The sequence below is a fragment of the Pelophylax lessonae genome, assembly GCF_965119305.1.
Source record: "Pelophylax lessonae genome assembly, chromosome: 4".
NCBI lineage: Eukaryota > Metazoa > Chordata > Amphibia > Anura > Ranidae > Pelophylax > Pelophylax lessonae.
Window position 1 is genome coordinate 245,603,542 of NC_138771.1, and position 17,929 is coordinate 245,621,470.

A 17,929-nucleotide genomic window follows, 5' to 3' on the forward strand; every position below is an offset into this window, starting at 1 on the left:
ATTTTCTCCAATACAACTTCTGCCGAGACTTCTGAGCAGAATCAAGGCAGAAGGGATTCCAGTGATTTTGGTGGCATCAGACTGGCCTCGTCTGTCCTGGTACGCAGGTCTTGTAAGGTTGGTAGCTGATGCCCCTTGGCGGCTTCCCCTCAGGGAAGATCTTCTGTCTCAAGGACCGATCTTCCATCCTGCCTTACAGTCGCTGGCTTTAACGGCCTGGCTATTGAAAGACAGGTACTGAAGGATAGGGGTTTGTCGGAACCAGTGATTCCTACCCTGTTAAAGGCTAGAAAATTTACCAGAGTTTGGAAAGCATATATTTCTTGATGAGTCTCAGGGAATAGGCCTGAGTCACTGTCTGTCTGATCCATCTGGAGTTTGTAGCCAAAGAAGCGGCCAGCCCTTTTCTTGGTCCGTTCGTAACCACAAAAAGAGTCTGACCTCCAAAAGGACTCAGTAGCTGCCAGATACACCCAAACCGCACAAACCACATCCAAAGGTATGCAAAGCAAATTCCTTGGGATGAGCCGACTTGGCACTCAAGGAAGGCAACACAATGTCGTCATTCAAATGGAAGTCAGACAACTTTGGGCAGGAACGAATATGGACCAATATATAGGGATTGACACGGGATAAGGATGCCAATTCCGATACCCTGCGGGCCGAGGTAATGGCCAACAAGAATGTCACCTTCTAGGATAACGTAAGGAAGGGAATCTCCCGAATATTCTCAAATGGAGGTTTCTCGAGAACCAAAAGGAACTAAATTTAAGTCTCATGACGACAAAAGACAGTACAGGCGGAGCCACATGTCGAACCCCCTAAATAAAGGTACGAACTAAAGAGTGCGTAGCTAAGGGTCGCTGAAAGATTGCCAGGGCAGACACCTGGCTCTTGATGGTACTCAAGGCCAACTTCTAATCAACGCCCTGTTGAAGAAAGGTTAACCTCCGAGCCACAGAAAAGGATCAAGAATGAACACCAATCGACTCACACCAAGAAATGTATGCTTTCCACCTACAATGGTATATCTTGCTGGAAGACTACTTCCTCGCCTTCACCATAGCAGAGATCACTGATCCAGACAGACCTCCATCCCTCAGTATCTGGCTTTCAATAGCGAAGCCATTAAAACCAGCGACTAAAGCAGGAAGGTGGATCAGTCCTTGGAACAACTGGTCTTCTCTAAGAGGAAGCCCCCAAGGGACGTTTATGGCCACTAGACTGATTGGAAGATCCTCGCCCTTGATTCCTCGCAGGAATTGCGGAAGAAGCCTGAGCCGAGGATGATGCTGGCCTTACCGTGGCCCTTGAACGCCTGCGGTGTCTGCCAGAGGAACCCCTAATCTCGCCACAAACCTCGGTATCCTCCTGTGGAGCCGAACCTGCTAGGGGAGCCGCATGTAGGACTGTGCAAACAGAACTGCCATGAAGACGGATACCACCAGACTCAGAACCTGTTAGCAAAATGGGAGAGAGAACCATCTGTGACAGCAGCCAGTGAATCACAGCCTGTGGTTCCTGAAGTTTGTCCAGAGGAAGGACCATCCTTGTCAGAATAAGAATCAAAGCTAGGTAAATCAATTCCCTGGACAGGGATAGAGGGGACCTTAGGTAGTTCAGACATCACCTGAACCTTTGCAGGAATTAAATCCACGCAAGAGACTCAGGACCAAAAATAATTCAAAAGGACAAGCTTTGTCCCTCTTTCTGGGTACCCCCAAATAATTTCGGTGATCTCCTTGATGCTCGTGAAAAAGGTCTACGAGGCCGGAAACCAGCAAATATGTCCCCCCACACCAATAATGCGTGAGGGCAGACCTTCATGCTGAAGGGGGACTTGTTTACGGGTCTGGGGAAGCTGGCTTTAGGTTTACCCGACCAAAGATTGCTTGAATACTTCCGGGGAAGATTTGAAAAATCCATTTCCCTCATTCTCCGTTCCAGAAGCACAAAATAATTTTCTGTGTGCTGAGAAGGAGGGCCACCGTCTGCGACAAGGCTCCATCCGTTTCCTAGCATCATCCTCCATTTTTAAAGAATTACGTACTGCAGTGATAAGTGTGTCTACCAGCGCTTTTTAATTCTCTGCTGCGACCATGGAGGCATCATCCTCACTCCTCCTATGGATCTGGAGGTGTGATATTAAGCCCTCTTGGATGGGCCAAGCCCACGGCAGCATCAGGCTCAGAATCAGATGAGACAGACTGAGCAGGGAAAGGAGGGGGGACGCTTCCCCCTGGGCCTTTGTCCACATGCCAGTTTTACCCGGGACACTAAGGGCTGCAGGACCATTGTCAGTGCAACCATGGGAAGCTGGGGTTCCGAGGGACCTGCCACCTCCATGAGGGGGTCAGTGGGGGAGACGTGACCCTGAGCCCCCGTAAGGAAAAGACGACCTTGCAGTACAAAAAATCTTTTGGCACAACTAAAAGGATCCCCCCAAGGCTCAGGGTGCCTATCAGCAGAGAGAGCTATAACAGGGACCTCCAAGGACTCACCCTACCGATCGGAGGAGCGGCCAGAATTCAGACCCAGCATCACTATGGACGCCATTCCTATTCATATGTCCCGGGCACAGGAAGAGGAAACTCAGGAGTAAGAGAAGGCGCTTCGGCATCCCCACCAGGCTTTGGCCGCCTCCAGTGTCTCCCGGACTAAGTGAAAATGGCCCCCGTGACGTCAGGCTACACAAAACAGGGCCGCCAGCTGGAGACCAGCCAGACTAAGGGAAAATGGCCACGAGCTACAGCATGCTGTCAGGATCTTCCCTGTGCCCTCTGCAACGTTGCACCCTCTGCAAAGGGACCCCCTCCTAAAGGTAGGACACACGTTAGGGGAGATTCCACTGCACACTCTGCATCGGTCCCCCCCCTGCTCTATACCCACACTGCACACATAGGGGCATGCACCTAGGGGTCTCCTACACTGGGACTCTTCCAGACTACCAGGGCAGGACACACTATCCCAGGACCCTTAGAGTGGGGAAGGGATATCGCTGCACCCTCTGCCCTGGGACCCCCACCAGACCAGGTCCAGACAGGGGGGAAATGGAGTGGGGGGGAAGCCCAGCTCACTGAGGAATTTTAGGGACAGGAGGAGGGAACCTGCAGGCAGGTCTGATTGTCCTCCATGGTGCAGGTAACCCTCCAGACAGAATCCTTGCCACCGAAGTAGGGGAGCTATCGCTAAGGGACTGAAGGCTAGGGTCTGCGACTCAGACCCTAGCCCGGGCAGACATTTAACTCACGGGCCACCCTCTGTCCGTGAGGCTTTGTCGCGGCCAACCTAGCCCGCAGCTGCGGTCTGCATGCATTGCTAGGACCAGAGATCCCAGCCGGAAGCCCAGGTCCTTGCTCCTGACCAAACAGATTAACACGGGTTACCTAGAGCAGAGAGGGGGGTTATATACCAAGCTGAAGACAGCCCATGGGCGTAGCAAGGTTTTTTGTTCTGCCTAGTACTACTCTTGGAGGAGGCAATATAACCCAGTAGTTATAATTTATGGAGCGCTGTGTCCATCCATGAACGAAACAAGTTGCTGTTCACAGATGCTTTAATCTGTGAACTTGAGCTATTTTGCAAAGAAGAATGGGCAACAATTTCCCTCTAGATGTGCAGAGTTGGTAGAGACATACCCAAAAAGACTTGAAGCTGCAATTGCAGCGAAAGGTGGTTCTACAAAGTGCTGACTCAAGGGGGTGGAATACAAATGCATGCCATACTTTTCAGTAGGGTTGCACCAATACTAGGCATTTTCGTGGGTATCGATACTCGTGAAAATGCAATATTTTCCGATACCGAAAGGAACGTCAGCTTGGGAGTGGAAAGCCTCCTCCTCCCCTCTGGCGCAGGGCTGGCCTAACGCATGGGCTAATCTGGGCACCCAGGTGTATGGGGGGGCACCCAATTCCAGTTTCCCTGATGGAGAAATGCCCGGGGAACCCCCCCCCCCCCCCGGGTGTAAAGGCAGACCACTGATGCGGAACCCCCCCCTGTGTAAAGGCAAACCACTAATGGGGAACCCCCTGGTGTAAAGGCAGGACACAAAGGTTTGCTGTAACAATGTAAAGGTCTATCAGCCAAAACTAAGTTAATACATTACCTGCAATTCTGTTATCCCAGCATCCTTGCATACTAGAAAAAAAAAAAAAAAAAGTTAATACACTGCAATCAAGCCTAAAGAGCTTCTTTACCCTAAAAAAAAATAAAAATAAAAAATTTCCCGGACAGAATTCACAGTAAGCACTGGGTGACATTAACTTTGTATTGAAACCCGCAGTTGTTCGCAGAGGGCAGTGTGAACCGCCGGTGATTCAGGTGCGATGCATGAACCCGCGCTGGATTCACAGATTTTCCCGCCTCACACCAGGGTAAACCGGCCCTCATAATTGCGCTTGCTTGTGGAATGGTGACAAATTACGGTACTTCAATTCTCCAAAGGTGACGCTTTAAACATTTTTACAGATTACCTGTCTAGAGTTAAAGAGGTCTAGCGCTAAAATATTTGCTCGTGCTCAAAACGTTAGCGGAGATACCTCGCGTACTGCGAATACAGTTTACATATTCGTGCGCAACCTACGTATGCATTTGCTTCCGCGTTTTAGCAAACATCACTTGTAATAGAAACAAAGATGACGTTCCACTTTATGGAGAGATCTGGGGTTAAAAAAAACACACACACCAGATATCTTACCTTTAAAAGCAAAAAAAAAAAAAAAAAAAAAAAAATTTAGCTTACTTCCAACCCTGCACTGGAAGGGATGTCATGACATTGCATTAGTCATACAAGGCCATAGAGGCATTTAAAGACTAGTCTCATCGCCTCAGCGAGCAGCCAGCCGCACCTGAAAGGGTTCCTGCAGCACCCTTTCAGGTGAGCCGTTCGGATTGCTTTCAAGAGAAAGCCAGCCACCAGCTGAAAAACATCCAGTTTATGGCTGAAGGCTTCAGCCACAATCCCGGATGTATGCACCCGGGAAAAGCCGGTCAGGGCACAGGGCTCTGAAGAAACGTCATGGGCGGCTGTTTCTTCAAAACTCATGCGCCGATTAGGTCATCGGCTGCATGCAATGTAAATATCTCCTAAATGGTGCAAGTTTAGGAGATATTTACAGTACCTATAGGTAAGCCTTGTCATAGGCTTACCTATAGGTACAAATAGTATTTAGGGGTTTACAACCTCTTTAAATAGCTTGGCAGCAAAATATTGAAATTGTCCATTCAGTTTATCCCTTACACCACATGTGATTTGTACCATGTTAAAAGAAAACATGTTGTACAGTGCCTTGAAAAAGTATAAACATTCCTTGAAATTTTAAACATTTCGGCCAAAAACAAATTTATTTTATTGGGATTTTGTGTGATAGACCAACACAAAGTGGCAGGAAAATTATAAATGGTTTACATAATTTTTTACAAATAAATATGTGAAAAGTGTGGCGTGCATTTGTTTTCAGCCCCCCTGAGACAATACTTTGTAGAAACACTTTGCTGCAATTACATCTGCAAGTCTTTTTGGGTACGTCTGTACCAGCTTTGTACATCTTGAGAGTGAAATTCTTCTATGCAAAATTGCTCAAGTGATGGAGCGCGTCAGAATAGCAATTTTCAACTCTTGCCACAGATTCTCATTTGGATTTACAGTAGGTCTGGACTTTGACTGGGCAATTCTAACACAAATATGCTTTAATCTAAACCATTCCGTTGTAGTTCTGGCTGTATGCTTAAGGTCATTGTCCTGCTAGAAGGAGAACCTCTGCCCCAGTCTCAAGTCTTTTGCAGACCGTCAGGTTTTCTCCTAATATTGCCCTGTAATTGGCTCCATCCATCTTCCCATCAACTCTGACCAGCTTCCCTGTCCCTGATGAAGAAAAGCATCCCCACAACATGATGCTGCCACCACCATGTTTCACGGCAAGGAAAGTGTGTTCAGCGTGATGTGCAGTGTTAGTTTTCTGCCACAGCATTTTGCTTTTAGGCCAAAAAACTGGATGTTTTATCGTAAAATCCTTTTCTCTGAGGTTCATTGACAGACACAGCTTCATTTCCTGACCATTGGGTTATACTTACCCCTACAGGAATAGGACACTAGGCAGGAAAAGGTTTTACCACGCCTATGGGGCAGTCCCTGCAGGCATAACCCAACACACTCTGTTATAGCCCTTAGTTTTGTTGCAAGCAGTGTTTTAGAAGACCACAACGCCATTCCACTCAAATAGAGGGGCGGGTGCTGCGTCTGTCAATGAAGAGAAAGGATTTTATTAAGTCAAAAATCCAAGTTTTCTCCATCGTTCATTGAACGACAGTTTCATATCTTCCTGACCATTGGGACGTCCCAAAGCAGTATTAGCATGAGGGGTGGGAACAACAACGCAAAAAAGAACGTAACTTCCCCAAGGCTAAAACGTAGCCAAGCAGGTAACGTGGAGCTCAACTAGGAACAGCTGGAGCTCACCCAGAAAAAACATACACCCTCAAAGAGAAAAAATTCTCTTTTAAACAGCAGCCTGCAAAACCTTGCAGCCAAGCCAAAGCCCACGAAGCGCTCAGCGCCCTAGTAGTGTGCGCCTTCACAGGGAAAGGAGGAACCTGACCCTTCAGCGAATTAGCCTGAACTACCATCTGTCTGATCCATCTAGATATGGTCACAGCAGACGCAGCCAATGCTTTACGAGATCCTTCGGTAAGGACAAATGGAGCATCTGATTTTCTGAATGACTCAGTAGCCGTCAGGTAAACTTTAATTGCTCGCACCACATCCAAAGAATGCAATGCAATTTCCTTGGAATGCTTGGGCTTTGGACAAAGTGAAGGCAACACAATGTCTTCATTCAAACCAAAATCAGAAACCACCTTAGGAAGAAAAGACTGATTATGTTGGGACTACCATTTTATCTCTGTGGAACACCAGATAAGGTGAGCAGTAAGACAACGCCGCCAACTCAGATACTCTGCAGGCAGATGTAATGGTCACCAAAAAGGCAACCTTCTGAATCTCCCACATGCTCTCAAATGGAGGTTTTTACCAAATTCAGATCCAACGGAGGTAGCGGCGACCGCCTCAGGGGAGCCATGTGACGAACCCCCTGAATAAAAGTGCGAATTAGGGCATGTGTAGCTAAAGGGCATTGGAATAACACAGCCAGAGCTGACACTTGGCATTTGATAGTGCCCAATGCCAACCGCTGTTCAACACCTTTTTGAAGAAAAGACAAAACCCTAGCCACCGAGAACAAGCGAGGGTGCATCTTTAAAGATTCCAACCATGAAATGTATGATTTCCACGTACGATGATAGATCTTCCTGGAAGTAGACTTCCTTGCCCTCAGCAGTATGAATCATTGAATCAGAAAGACCTCTATCCTTCAATACCTGGCTTTCAATGGCATCGCCGTTAAAGCCAACGACTGTAAAGCAGGATGGAAGATCAGTCCTTGAGAAAGCAGATCTTCCCTGAGAGGGAGTCTCCAAGGAGCATCAGCGACCAACCTTATCAGGTCTATGTACCAAGACCGGCGAGGCGCCTCCAGAAAGACCGGAATCCCTTCCACTTCTATCCTGCGAATAAGCCTCAGTAGAAGTTTTAGCGGAGGGAATGCATAAATCCACCAATACTGACTCCAAGGAGCCACCAGCACGTCTGTGGCGTTGGCCAGAGGATCCCGAGACCTGGCTACAAACCTCTGAACCTTGTTGAGTCGAGAAGCAAGCAGGTCAACCTCGGGTGTCCCCCTTCTGACACACAAGAGATGAAACACATCCGGGTGTAGGGACAATCCCCCTGATCCAACACCTGACGGCCCAGGTAATCTGCCTGCCAGTTCTCCACACCTGGGATGTTCACAGCACAGAGGGCTGGAACAAAACTTTCCACCCAATCCAGGATCTCGGTCATCTCCCCGGGCCACCGAGACATTTGCGCCCCCCTGATGATTGATGAAATCAATTATCACCACTGAGCTTCCCCAGCACTCCACCCCAGCCCGACAGGCTGGCGTCCGTGGTTACCGCCATCCAATACAACGGAAGGAAGGACTTGCCCTGGCAAAGTGCTAACGAGAGAAGCCACCATAGAAGAGCAGTTTTCGTGTTGTCACTAAACCGAATCAAAGTGTCCAAGGACTTTGGATCTTTGTTCCATATGATGAGAATCTCCCTTTGTAAGGGTCTCGTGTGGACATGAGCAAACGGAACCGCCTCGAAGGTTGACACCATCAGACCCAAGGCCTGCATGCAAGTCCGCAGAGAGGACCAATTATTTGCCAAAAGCAAACAGATCGCCCTCTGCAACTTTTGCAGCTTGTCTGGAGGAAGACCCTCGCCGCCCTAAATAATCCAGACTTAGTGCAGGTATCAGGGTGGATTTTTTTAAACGGATGTTCCAACCGAACACTTGCAGAGTCTGTACCGGGATCGTCAAGTCGCCGAGAATCCGCTCTCAATAGATCGTCCAGGTTTCCCAATACCGAAATCCCCCCATTGGCGCAGTAATGCCAACACCGGAGCCAGCACCTTGGTAAAGACCCTGGGGGTGGAGGCGAGACCAAAGGGTCACAAATTGATAATGCTCCTCTCCAACAGCAAAGCGAAGAAAACGCTGGTGTCAAGCGTAGATATGGATGTGTAGACATGCGTCCTTGATATCTATAGAGGCCGAAAAATTCCCTTGGTGTAGAGACACCACTACCGTTCAAATGGATTCCATTCTAAACTTCTGTACCCGCACAAAGCGGTTCAGAGCCTTGAGGTCCAGAATTGGACGTACTTTGTCCTCCTTTCTGGACACAGTAAACCTGTTTGAATAAAATCCCTGAAAACGTTCCAGAGGGAACCTTCACAATCACCCCTTGTGACAGCAGGTCTTGTACCGCCTCTCGTAGGTCCCTTAAATCGGTCTGGAGAAAGGCATAGATTGGACGGGAAGAACCTGTCCGACGGTCGAGACCGGAATTAGATCTTGTAACCTGAACTGATCAGTTCGTGGACCCATTTGTCCTGAATCAAGGAAGTCCATGGTTCTGGAAAGAATCGAGGACGCGCGCCCCCCACCCAGAAACGGGTGAGGGTGTCCCCTTCATGCAGACAAGGGTTTTTCTGCAGATCCAGACTTGCCCGTTTTTGACTTACCCGACCAGGTCTTCTTGGAACCCCCGGAAGACCGGAATGGCTTTGCTCCTTTCTCCTGCGACCCAGATGTATGAAAGAGCCGCCTATGAGCAGTGAAAGAGGGCCCCCATCTAGTACGTGGCGCCTTGCTCTTGGCTGATTGTGGCAGAAGAGTACTCTTCGCACCCGTAAGGCCTTTTATCAGCTCATTCAAGGAGGATCCAAACAACCTTCCCCCTGTAAAGGGAAGGTCAGACAGAGCATTTCTGGAGGCCTGGTCCACAAACCAGCTCTTTAACCACACCATGCATCTAATAGCAAACCCCACCGCAGACACTCTGGCCACCAGAGGAACCGCATCCAGCGACGCATCACAAATATACAGTAAGGGCTTGACCCATCTGGTCAATCAGACCCAGAGAGAGCTGCTCCATTTCCAAGTCACCTTTTAGTAACTTCACCCATTCTGTAATGGTCTGTGACACCAATGTGATCACAAATACCGGTTTTAATATTGAGCCCGCTAACACATATAAATGGCAGGACAGAGACTCAATTTATCCACGGGGTCAGTAAAAGCCGAGTATCCATCCACTGGAATTACCGTAGACTTGTTCGGCCTGGAAACTGGATGATCCACCGTAGGTGGTACGGTCCACCTAGTGCAAACCCCATCTGCGAATGGGCAACGCGGTTTAAAGCACTTGGGCACCACTAACATTTGTTTGATGCGCCCTGACCCTTGTGTCCCTGACGCTGTAGACTCCTCTGCCATTGTTAATGTTTCCCCCGAACTGATACTAAAAGGGCTTCTACAAGTGCGCTTTCCCCCTCGGCGGCTTAAGAGGACATGTCCTCCTCGCCATCAGAATGCGATAACACAGATCGACCAAGGTGGGGTGCGTCCGCGGCAGCCATATTTGCCTCAATCACAGAGGATATCACAGAGGGACGTGAAGACAAAGGGCGTTTTCGGCAAGCGGCACTTTTGAAAAAACCAAATCCACTTTTGACACCAGGCTTTCCAAAACTGCTGCAAAAGCAGACAGGGGCTGCGACCCAGAGTGTACTGCAGCCGCACTGAGGGCATCTGTAGGTGAAATTTGTAGGGACTCCATTAGCACCGAATATGAAAAAAAATACTGTGTCACTTTAAAAAAGTCCCAAAAACGCTATCTGCTTCGCTGCACCAGCGGTACTACAAGTCCAAGCCTGCAGCAGTGTGAGTAAGGAATACCTACAGGGAACCCAAAAACATTACTACCAATCCGGTCTGGAAGCTACAGGAACGTTCTGTGCAGAAGATAGAAACGATCTGGCACAGGAAACGAAAAAGCACCTGGGTCATGCCTAGAGCCTTTAGTGTCTCCCCTTGCTGTCTAGTGACCGTGGACAAGAAAATGGCCGCCCCAAACATTCCTATGGAGAGCTATCAAAACATCGCTGCCCATGCATTGTAATGGGAAAACGTTTTACATTAAGGCAGAGCAGAAGTCTACAGCAAAATGGCGGCCCCCACGGCGCACCATGCAAGCTCCAGGACCCCCCATGGGGGGTCATCATACAAGAAGCATCGGAGGGTCCCCAGAAGGAGACCCCACTAGGACATCCGCACCCCCCCCCTTGCAGAGAAGCCGCAATATAACCACCCCCCGAAGTATAAACCTGCTACAGAAGTGGGAAACAGCTAAGGGGGGCCTGGTATACCCGAGAGATCAGGGGAACCGAGGGACACCAAAGGGTCCAACTTTCCCAGGGAGGGTGCCCACGTCCACCCCGACACCGCCAGGGAAATGGGGGGACACTTACTCACCATAACACGGTATCAGGCTGGGCTCCCACCCTGGGTGGGGGTGCTGACATCCAGGGGGTACGCTGTGACTCAGGGTATCCCAGGTCGTTCGCGTCCCAGCGAGACGGTCCACTCGCAGGCTCGTCCCCGTCCATCGGGGCTCTGTCGTGGCGAGGCCTAGTGCTGGACTTTAACCTGCGCATGCTCACTGGCCAGGCTGGGAGACCTTAAGGATCTATAATATCCAGCCCAAAACTCAGCCGGCTGTTGCTTGTAGTTCTCCAGGAACTCTAAAATTAATCACAATAAAAGTTCCCCAAAAAAAACAGCTAAGACCAAAGTCCCAGCAGGGAACTAGGTCCTACTCCTAAGCTAGGCAGAAAAACTGAGGGCTATAGCAGAGAGTGTGGGGTTATGCCTGCAGGGACTGCCCCATAGGCATGGTAAAGCTTTTTCCTGCCTAATGTCCTACTCCTGTAGGGGGCAGTATAAGCCAACTGTCAAGAAGATATGAAGCAGCGTCTGTCAATGAACAATAGGGAAAGTTCAATTTTGGCCTCATCTGACCAAAGCACCTTCTACATGTTTGCTGTCTCCCCCATATGGCTTTCGCAAACTGCAAAACAGGACTTCTTATGGCTTCCATTCAACAACGGCTTTCTTCTTGCCACTCTTCCATAAAGGCCAGATTTCTGGAGTGCATAACAAACAATCGTCCTGTTGACAGATTATCCCACCTGAGCTGTGGATCTCTGCAGCTCCTCCAGAGCCAACATGGGCCTCTTAGCTGCTTCTCCGATTAATGCTCTCCTTGCCCAGCCTATGAGTTTAGGTCAGGGATTCTCAAATTACAGCCCTCCAGCTGTTGCGGAATTACACATCCCATGAGGCATTGTAAAAACGCTGACATTCACAGATATGACTAAGCATGATGGGAATTGTAGTTCCTGAACAAATGGAGGGCCATAGTTTGAAGACCCCTAGTTTAGGTGGATAGCCATATCTTGGTAGCTTTGCAGTTTTGCCATACTCTGTTTTCGGATGATGGATTGAACCGTGCTCCGTGAGATGTTCAAAGCTTGGGATATTTTTTTTTTTTTAATAACTAACCCTGCTAAATCCCTGACCTGTCTGGTGTGTTTCTTGGCCTTCATGATGCTGTTTGTTCATTAAGGTTTTCAAAAAACCTCTAAGGGCTTCACAGAACAGCTGTATTTATACAGAGATTCAATTACACACAGGGGAACTGTATTTACTAATTAGGTGACTTCTAAAGGCATTTGGTTCCATTAGATTTTATCTAGGGGTATTCGAGTAAAAGGGGATGAAAAGAAATGCACGCTACACTTTCCAGATATTTGTAAAAAATGTTGAAAACCATTTATCATTTTCCTTTCACTTCACAATTATGTGCCACCTTGTGTTGGTCTCTCTCATAAAATCCCAATAAAATGTATTTACGGTACGTTTTTGGTTATAACTAGAGAACCAGCAGAACTCCCGAACAGGGGAAATGTTCTAACCCGAACAGTGAGCCCCATTGAAGTCTAGTGGAGCCGAACAGGCACCAGGATGATGTGGCCAGGTGGCCCCAGCCCTTACAGTTGTGCTAAGTTTACATACCCTGGTAGAATTTATGATTTCTTGGCCATTTTTCAGATGAATATGAATGATAAACATTTTTCTTTCACTCATGGTTAGTGTTTGCCTGAAGCCATTTATTATCAATCAACTGTGTTTACTATTTTTAAGTCATAATGACAACAGAAACTACCCAAATGACCCTGATCAAAAAGTTTACATACCCTGGTGATTTTGGGATAATAGCATGCACACAAGTTGACACCAATGGGTTTGAAAGGCTATTAAAAAGGTAACCATCATCACCTGTGATGTTTGCCTGTAATTAGTGTGCGTGTATAAAAGGTTGAGTTTCTGGACTCCTGACAAACCCTTGCATCTTTCATCATTTCTGGATTCTAAGTCATGAGGAAAGCAAAAGAATTGTCAAAGGATCTGCGGGAAAAGGTAGTTGAACTGTATAAAATGGGAAAGGAATATAAAAAGATATCCAAAGAACGGAGAATGCCAATCAGCAGTGTTCAAAACTCTAATCAAGAAGTGGAAAATTAGGGGTTCTGTTGAAACCAAACCACGGTCAGGTAGACCAACTAAAATTTCAGCCACAACTGCCAGGAAAATTGTTTGAGATTCAAAGAAAAACCCACAAATAACTACAGGACTCTCTGAAAACATGTAGTGTGGCTATTTCAAGATGCACAATAAAGGAGGCACTTGAAGAAAGACGGGCTTCATGGTTGAGTCGTCAGAAGAAAGCCATTACTACGCAAATGCCACAAAGTATCCCCCTTACAATATGCCAAACAGCACAGAGACAAGCCTCAAACCTTCTGGCACAAAGTCATTTGGAGTGATGATACCAAAAACTGGATTTTTGTAAGAACTTAAAGTAAAATCCTTTTCTCTGAAGGTTATCAACAGACGCGGCTCCTTATCTTCATGACTCATAGGGTTATGCTTCTCCTAGGAATAGGCACTAGGCAGGAAAAAAAAAAAATCTAACCACGCCTATGGGGGCTGTTCCCGCAGGCATAACCCCTCAGACTTTGCTATTATCAGTTTAGTTGCAAGCAGTGTTTAGAAGACAAAAAAACCCCATACCTCAGAAGTAGAGGGGCGGGGTGCTGCATCTGTCGAACTTCAGAGAAAAAGGATTTTACAGTTAAGTTCTTACAAAAATCCAGTTTTCTCTATCGTTCAATCGACAGATGCAGCTCCTTATTTTCATGACTCATAGGGATGTATCAAAGCAGTATAATCATGAGGGGTGGGAAACGCAGAAATAAAAAGTAAGTCCCCAATAGCTAAACTTCGCCAACCAGGTTACATGGATCTCAACCAGGAACAACTAGAGCTCACCCGGAAAAAAACGTAACTCTCAAAGAGAAACTAAAGTTCTCTTTTAAACTGCAGCCTGCAAAACCTTGCGGCCAAAAGAAGTATCCACGGATGCCAACACATCTACCTTGTAGAATTTTGTGAACGCATGCACAGATGACCAAGTTGCCGCATTGCAAATTGCACCTGATGGCGAAAAGCCCAGGAGGCATTTAGAGCTCTTGTAGAATGAGCCTTCACTGGGAAAGGAGGAACCTGACCCCCTCAGTGAATAGGCCTATACCATTGTCTGCCTATTTCTTTTGGAAATGGTCGCAGTGGACGCAGCCAATCCCTTACGAGGTCCGTTAGTAAGGACAATTTTCTAAAGGACTCCGTGGTCTCTAAACCCTGATCGCCCGAACCACATCCAAAGAACGCAAGGCATAGTCCTTAGGATGCTGAGGTTTAGGGCAAAGTGAAGGCAACACAATGTCTTCATTCAGATGAAAATCAGAAACCACCTTAGGAAGGAACGACAGATTAGGTCGAAGTACCATCAGATAAGACAACGCCGCCAATTCACCCTGCAGGCAGAAGTGTTCGCCACCAAGAAAGCAACCTTCTGAGACAAAAGCCGCAAAATCTCCCAAATTTTTTCAAAAGGAGGCTTTTGGAGAACAGATAACACCAGGATTTAGATCCCACGGAGGTAACAGGGATTGCCTCAGGGGAGCCATATGGGGCACTCCCAGGATAAAAGTCCGGATTAGGACATACGTGGCTAATGGGCGATGAAAAGATATAACCAAAGCCGAAACTTGGCTTTTGATAGTACCCAAAGCCAACCGCTGTTCAACCCCTTTCTGCAAAAAGCCAAAAACCCTAGCGATCGAAAAAAGCGAGGGAGCACCTTCAGCAATTCAAACCATTAAATGTACGATTTTCACCTACGATGGTAGATCTTTCAGGAAGTTGACTTCCTAGTCTTCAAGAGTGTAGGAATCACAGAGTCAGAAAGACCCCTCTCTCTCTCTCAACACCTGACTTTCAACAGCCATGTCGTTAAAGCCAGCTATTGTAAAGCAGGATGGAAGATCGGACCTTAGAGATAGCAGATCTTCCCTGAGAGGAAGTCTCCAAGGGGTACCGGCGACCAGCCCTATCAGGTCTGCGTACCAAGACTGGTGGATGCCAGTCTAGAGCCACCAGAATGTTTTCCACCTCTATCCTGTGCAGAAGCCTCAGCAGGAGATTGAATGGGGGAAACGCATAAATCAGCTGATACTGACCCCCAAGGAGCCACAGTGGGTCTGTGGCATCTGCCAGAGGATCTCGAGACCTGGCTATGAATCTCTGCACCTTCTTGTTGAGGGGAGAGGCAAACCGATCAACCTCGGGAGTTCCCCACCAAACACACAGGAGGCAGAACACCTCCGGGTGTAGGGATCACTCCCCTTGATCAAACACCTGACAACTCAGGTAATCCGCCTGCCAGTTTTCCACACTTGGAATGTGTAAAGCAGAAAGGGCTGCAACAAAGCTTTCCACCCAGGCCAGAATCTCGGCCACCTCCTTGGCCGCCAAGACACTCTTGGTGCCCCCCTGGTGATTGATGCAAGCCACAGCCGTGGCGTTGTCTGATTGAATCCGAACTGGTTAACCTTGCAGAGGAGTCGTCCAATGACTCAAAGATTTATTGCTCTGAGCTCCAAAACATTTAAACAGAAGTTTTGACTCTTCCATCGCCCAGGTAACCTGGGCACAGAGCTTCACCAGCAACCAGCCCCAGCCCAACAGGCTGATGTCCGCAGCTACCACTGTCCAAAACAACGGAAGGAAGGCCTTGCCCTGGCACAGTGCTGGAGACTGAATCCACCCACAACAGAGCAGATTTTGTGTTGTGGCTTAACCGAACAACAGAATCCAAGGACTTTGGATCCTTGTTCCATTTTACAAGAATCTCCCTTTGCAAAAGCCTTGTATGGGACTGAGCCAACGGAACCACCTCCAAGGTCGATACCATTAGACCCCAGGCTCGCATGCAAACTCGTAGAGAGGACAGATTGTTGTCCAACAACAACTGAATCGCCCCCTGCAACTTTTGCAGCTTTTACTGGGGGGGGGGGAAACCCTTGCCAAGCTGAAACCAGAATCAAGCCCAGATAATCCAGTCTCAGAACCGGAGTCAGCGCAGAAGTATTAAAATTGATGTTCCAAACGAACGCCTGCAGAGTTCTGACCATGATCGTCAGATACCCCAAAAAGGCTGAATGAGAGTCCGCTCTCAACAGGAGATTGTCCAGTTACCCCCATACTGCAATCCCCCTGCCGGCGCAGCAGTGCTAATACCGGTGCTAGTACCTTGGTAAACACTCTTGAGAGAGGAGGCGAGACCAAAGGGTAACGCCACAAATTGATAATGCTCCTCTGCTACCGCAAAGCGAAGAAACCGTTGGTGTCCAGCGTAGATATGGATGTGTAGATATGTGTCCTTGATATCTATGGAGGCTAAGAAATCTCCCTAAAGCAGAGGCACCACTAACGTGCAGATGGACTCCATCCGAAAACCTCTGTACCCGCACAAAGGGGTTCAGAGGCTTGAGATCCAGGATGGAATGCACCTTGCCTTTTCTGGGCACGGTGAACAGGTTTGAATAAAACCCCTAAAAACCTTCCTGAGCGGGAACCCCACAATCACTCCTTGCGATAGCAAGTCGTGTACCGCCCCTCGCAAGTCCCTTAACCGGACTGGGGATAATTGAAGATTGGACAGGAAGAACCTGTCCGAGGGAGCAAACCTGAAATTCAATCTTGTATCCTAATCAGATCAGTTTGTGAACCCATTGGTCCTGAATCAAGGAGGTCCAGGGTTCCTGACAGAATCAAAGACGTCCCCTTACCCTAGACACGAGTGAGGGCACCCCTTCATGCAGTCAAGGACTTGACTGCAGGTCCAGATTGGTCAGACTTAGATTTTCCCGACAATGGCTTCTTGGAACCCCCAGAAAACCTAAACGGTTTACCTTTTTCTTGCAACCTGGAAGAACGAAACAGACGTTTGTGAGCAGTAAATGAAGGCCCCCGCCTACAACGTGGTGCCTTGCCCTTTGAGCAGTGGTGCTCAACTCCGGTCTTCAGGACCCACTAACAGGCCAGATTTGCAAGATAACTGAAATACATCACAGGTGATATAATTTGCTGCTCAGTGATTGCAGTATTCTAGTCTGCTTCTACCCAAGGTAATACTTTAAATCTGGCCTGTTGGTGGGTCCTGAGGACTGGAGTTGAGAACCACTGCCTTAGAGGACTGGGGCAGATTAGTGCTCTTACCCCACGTGATACCTTTGATCAACTCGTCTGGGGAGGATCCAAACAGCCTCTCCCCTGTAAGAGGACGATCAGTCACAGCCTTCTTAGAAGCCTGGTCAGCCGACCAGCATTTTAGCCATACCCTGCGCCTAATGGCAATCCCAACTGCTGACGTCCTGGCCACCAACAAAGCTGAGTCCAGGGACGTATCACACATTAACAACAGGGCTTGGGTCAACTGGTCTATTAGTTCCAGTACCGCAGGGGGAAGCCGTGCCGTTTCAAAGTTACTTTTCAGTAACTTCACCTATTATCAGTCTGAGCTACTAAAACATTCACAAAAGGTAGCCTTTAACATGTGACCCACTACCACATGTAAATCCACGGGATCCGGAAAGGTTGGAGACTCTTCCACCAGTACCAGAGTCGCTTTATTCAACTGGTCACCGGAGAATCCGCTTTCGGTGGTACAGTCCACCAATTGGACAACGCCTCCGCAAAAGGATAACGGCGTGTAAAACGCTTAGGCACCACAAACATGCGCTTAATGCGGTCGCCATTGTTCATCCACAATAGTATGAAACAATTCTGGACAAGGGAATACCTTGTCCGATTTACAGGATTTGCGGGAACCAAAAAGACACCTGCACAATTGACACTGTGGGTTCATCAGCCAATTTTAGGGTTTCCCACACAAACTATCAGGGCTTCTACCAATGCGCGTTCCCGTGCAGCAGCTGAGGGCGACAGGTCCTCTTCACCTTCAGAATATGAAGACACCGACCCGTCAAGGTGGCTTGCTACGACCATATCTGTCTC

The 17,929-nt window shown here is 48.1% G+C and overlaps 1 protein-coding gene across 1 annotated transcript in view; it reads right to left on the reverse strand.

The window, feature by feature from the left end:
• Positions 1-17,929, reverse strand: part of SCAF11 (SR-related CTD associated factor 11) — a 438,302-nt gene that overhangs the window by 264,448 nt on the left and 155,925 nt on the right. The window contains exon 7 of the mRNA XM_082256718.1: positions 4,106-4,137. Coding sequence (XP_082112844.1) covers positions 4,106-4,137 — 32 coding nt within the window. The remainder of the gene's footprint in view (positions 1-4,105; positions 4,138-17,929) is intronic.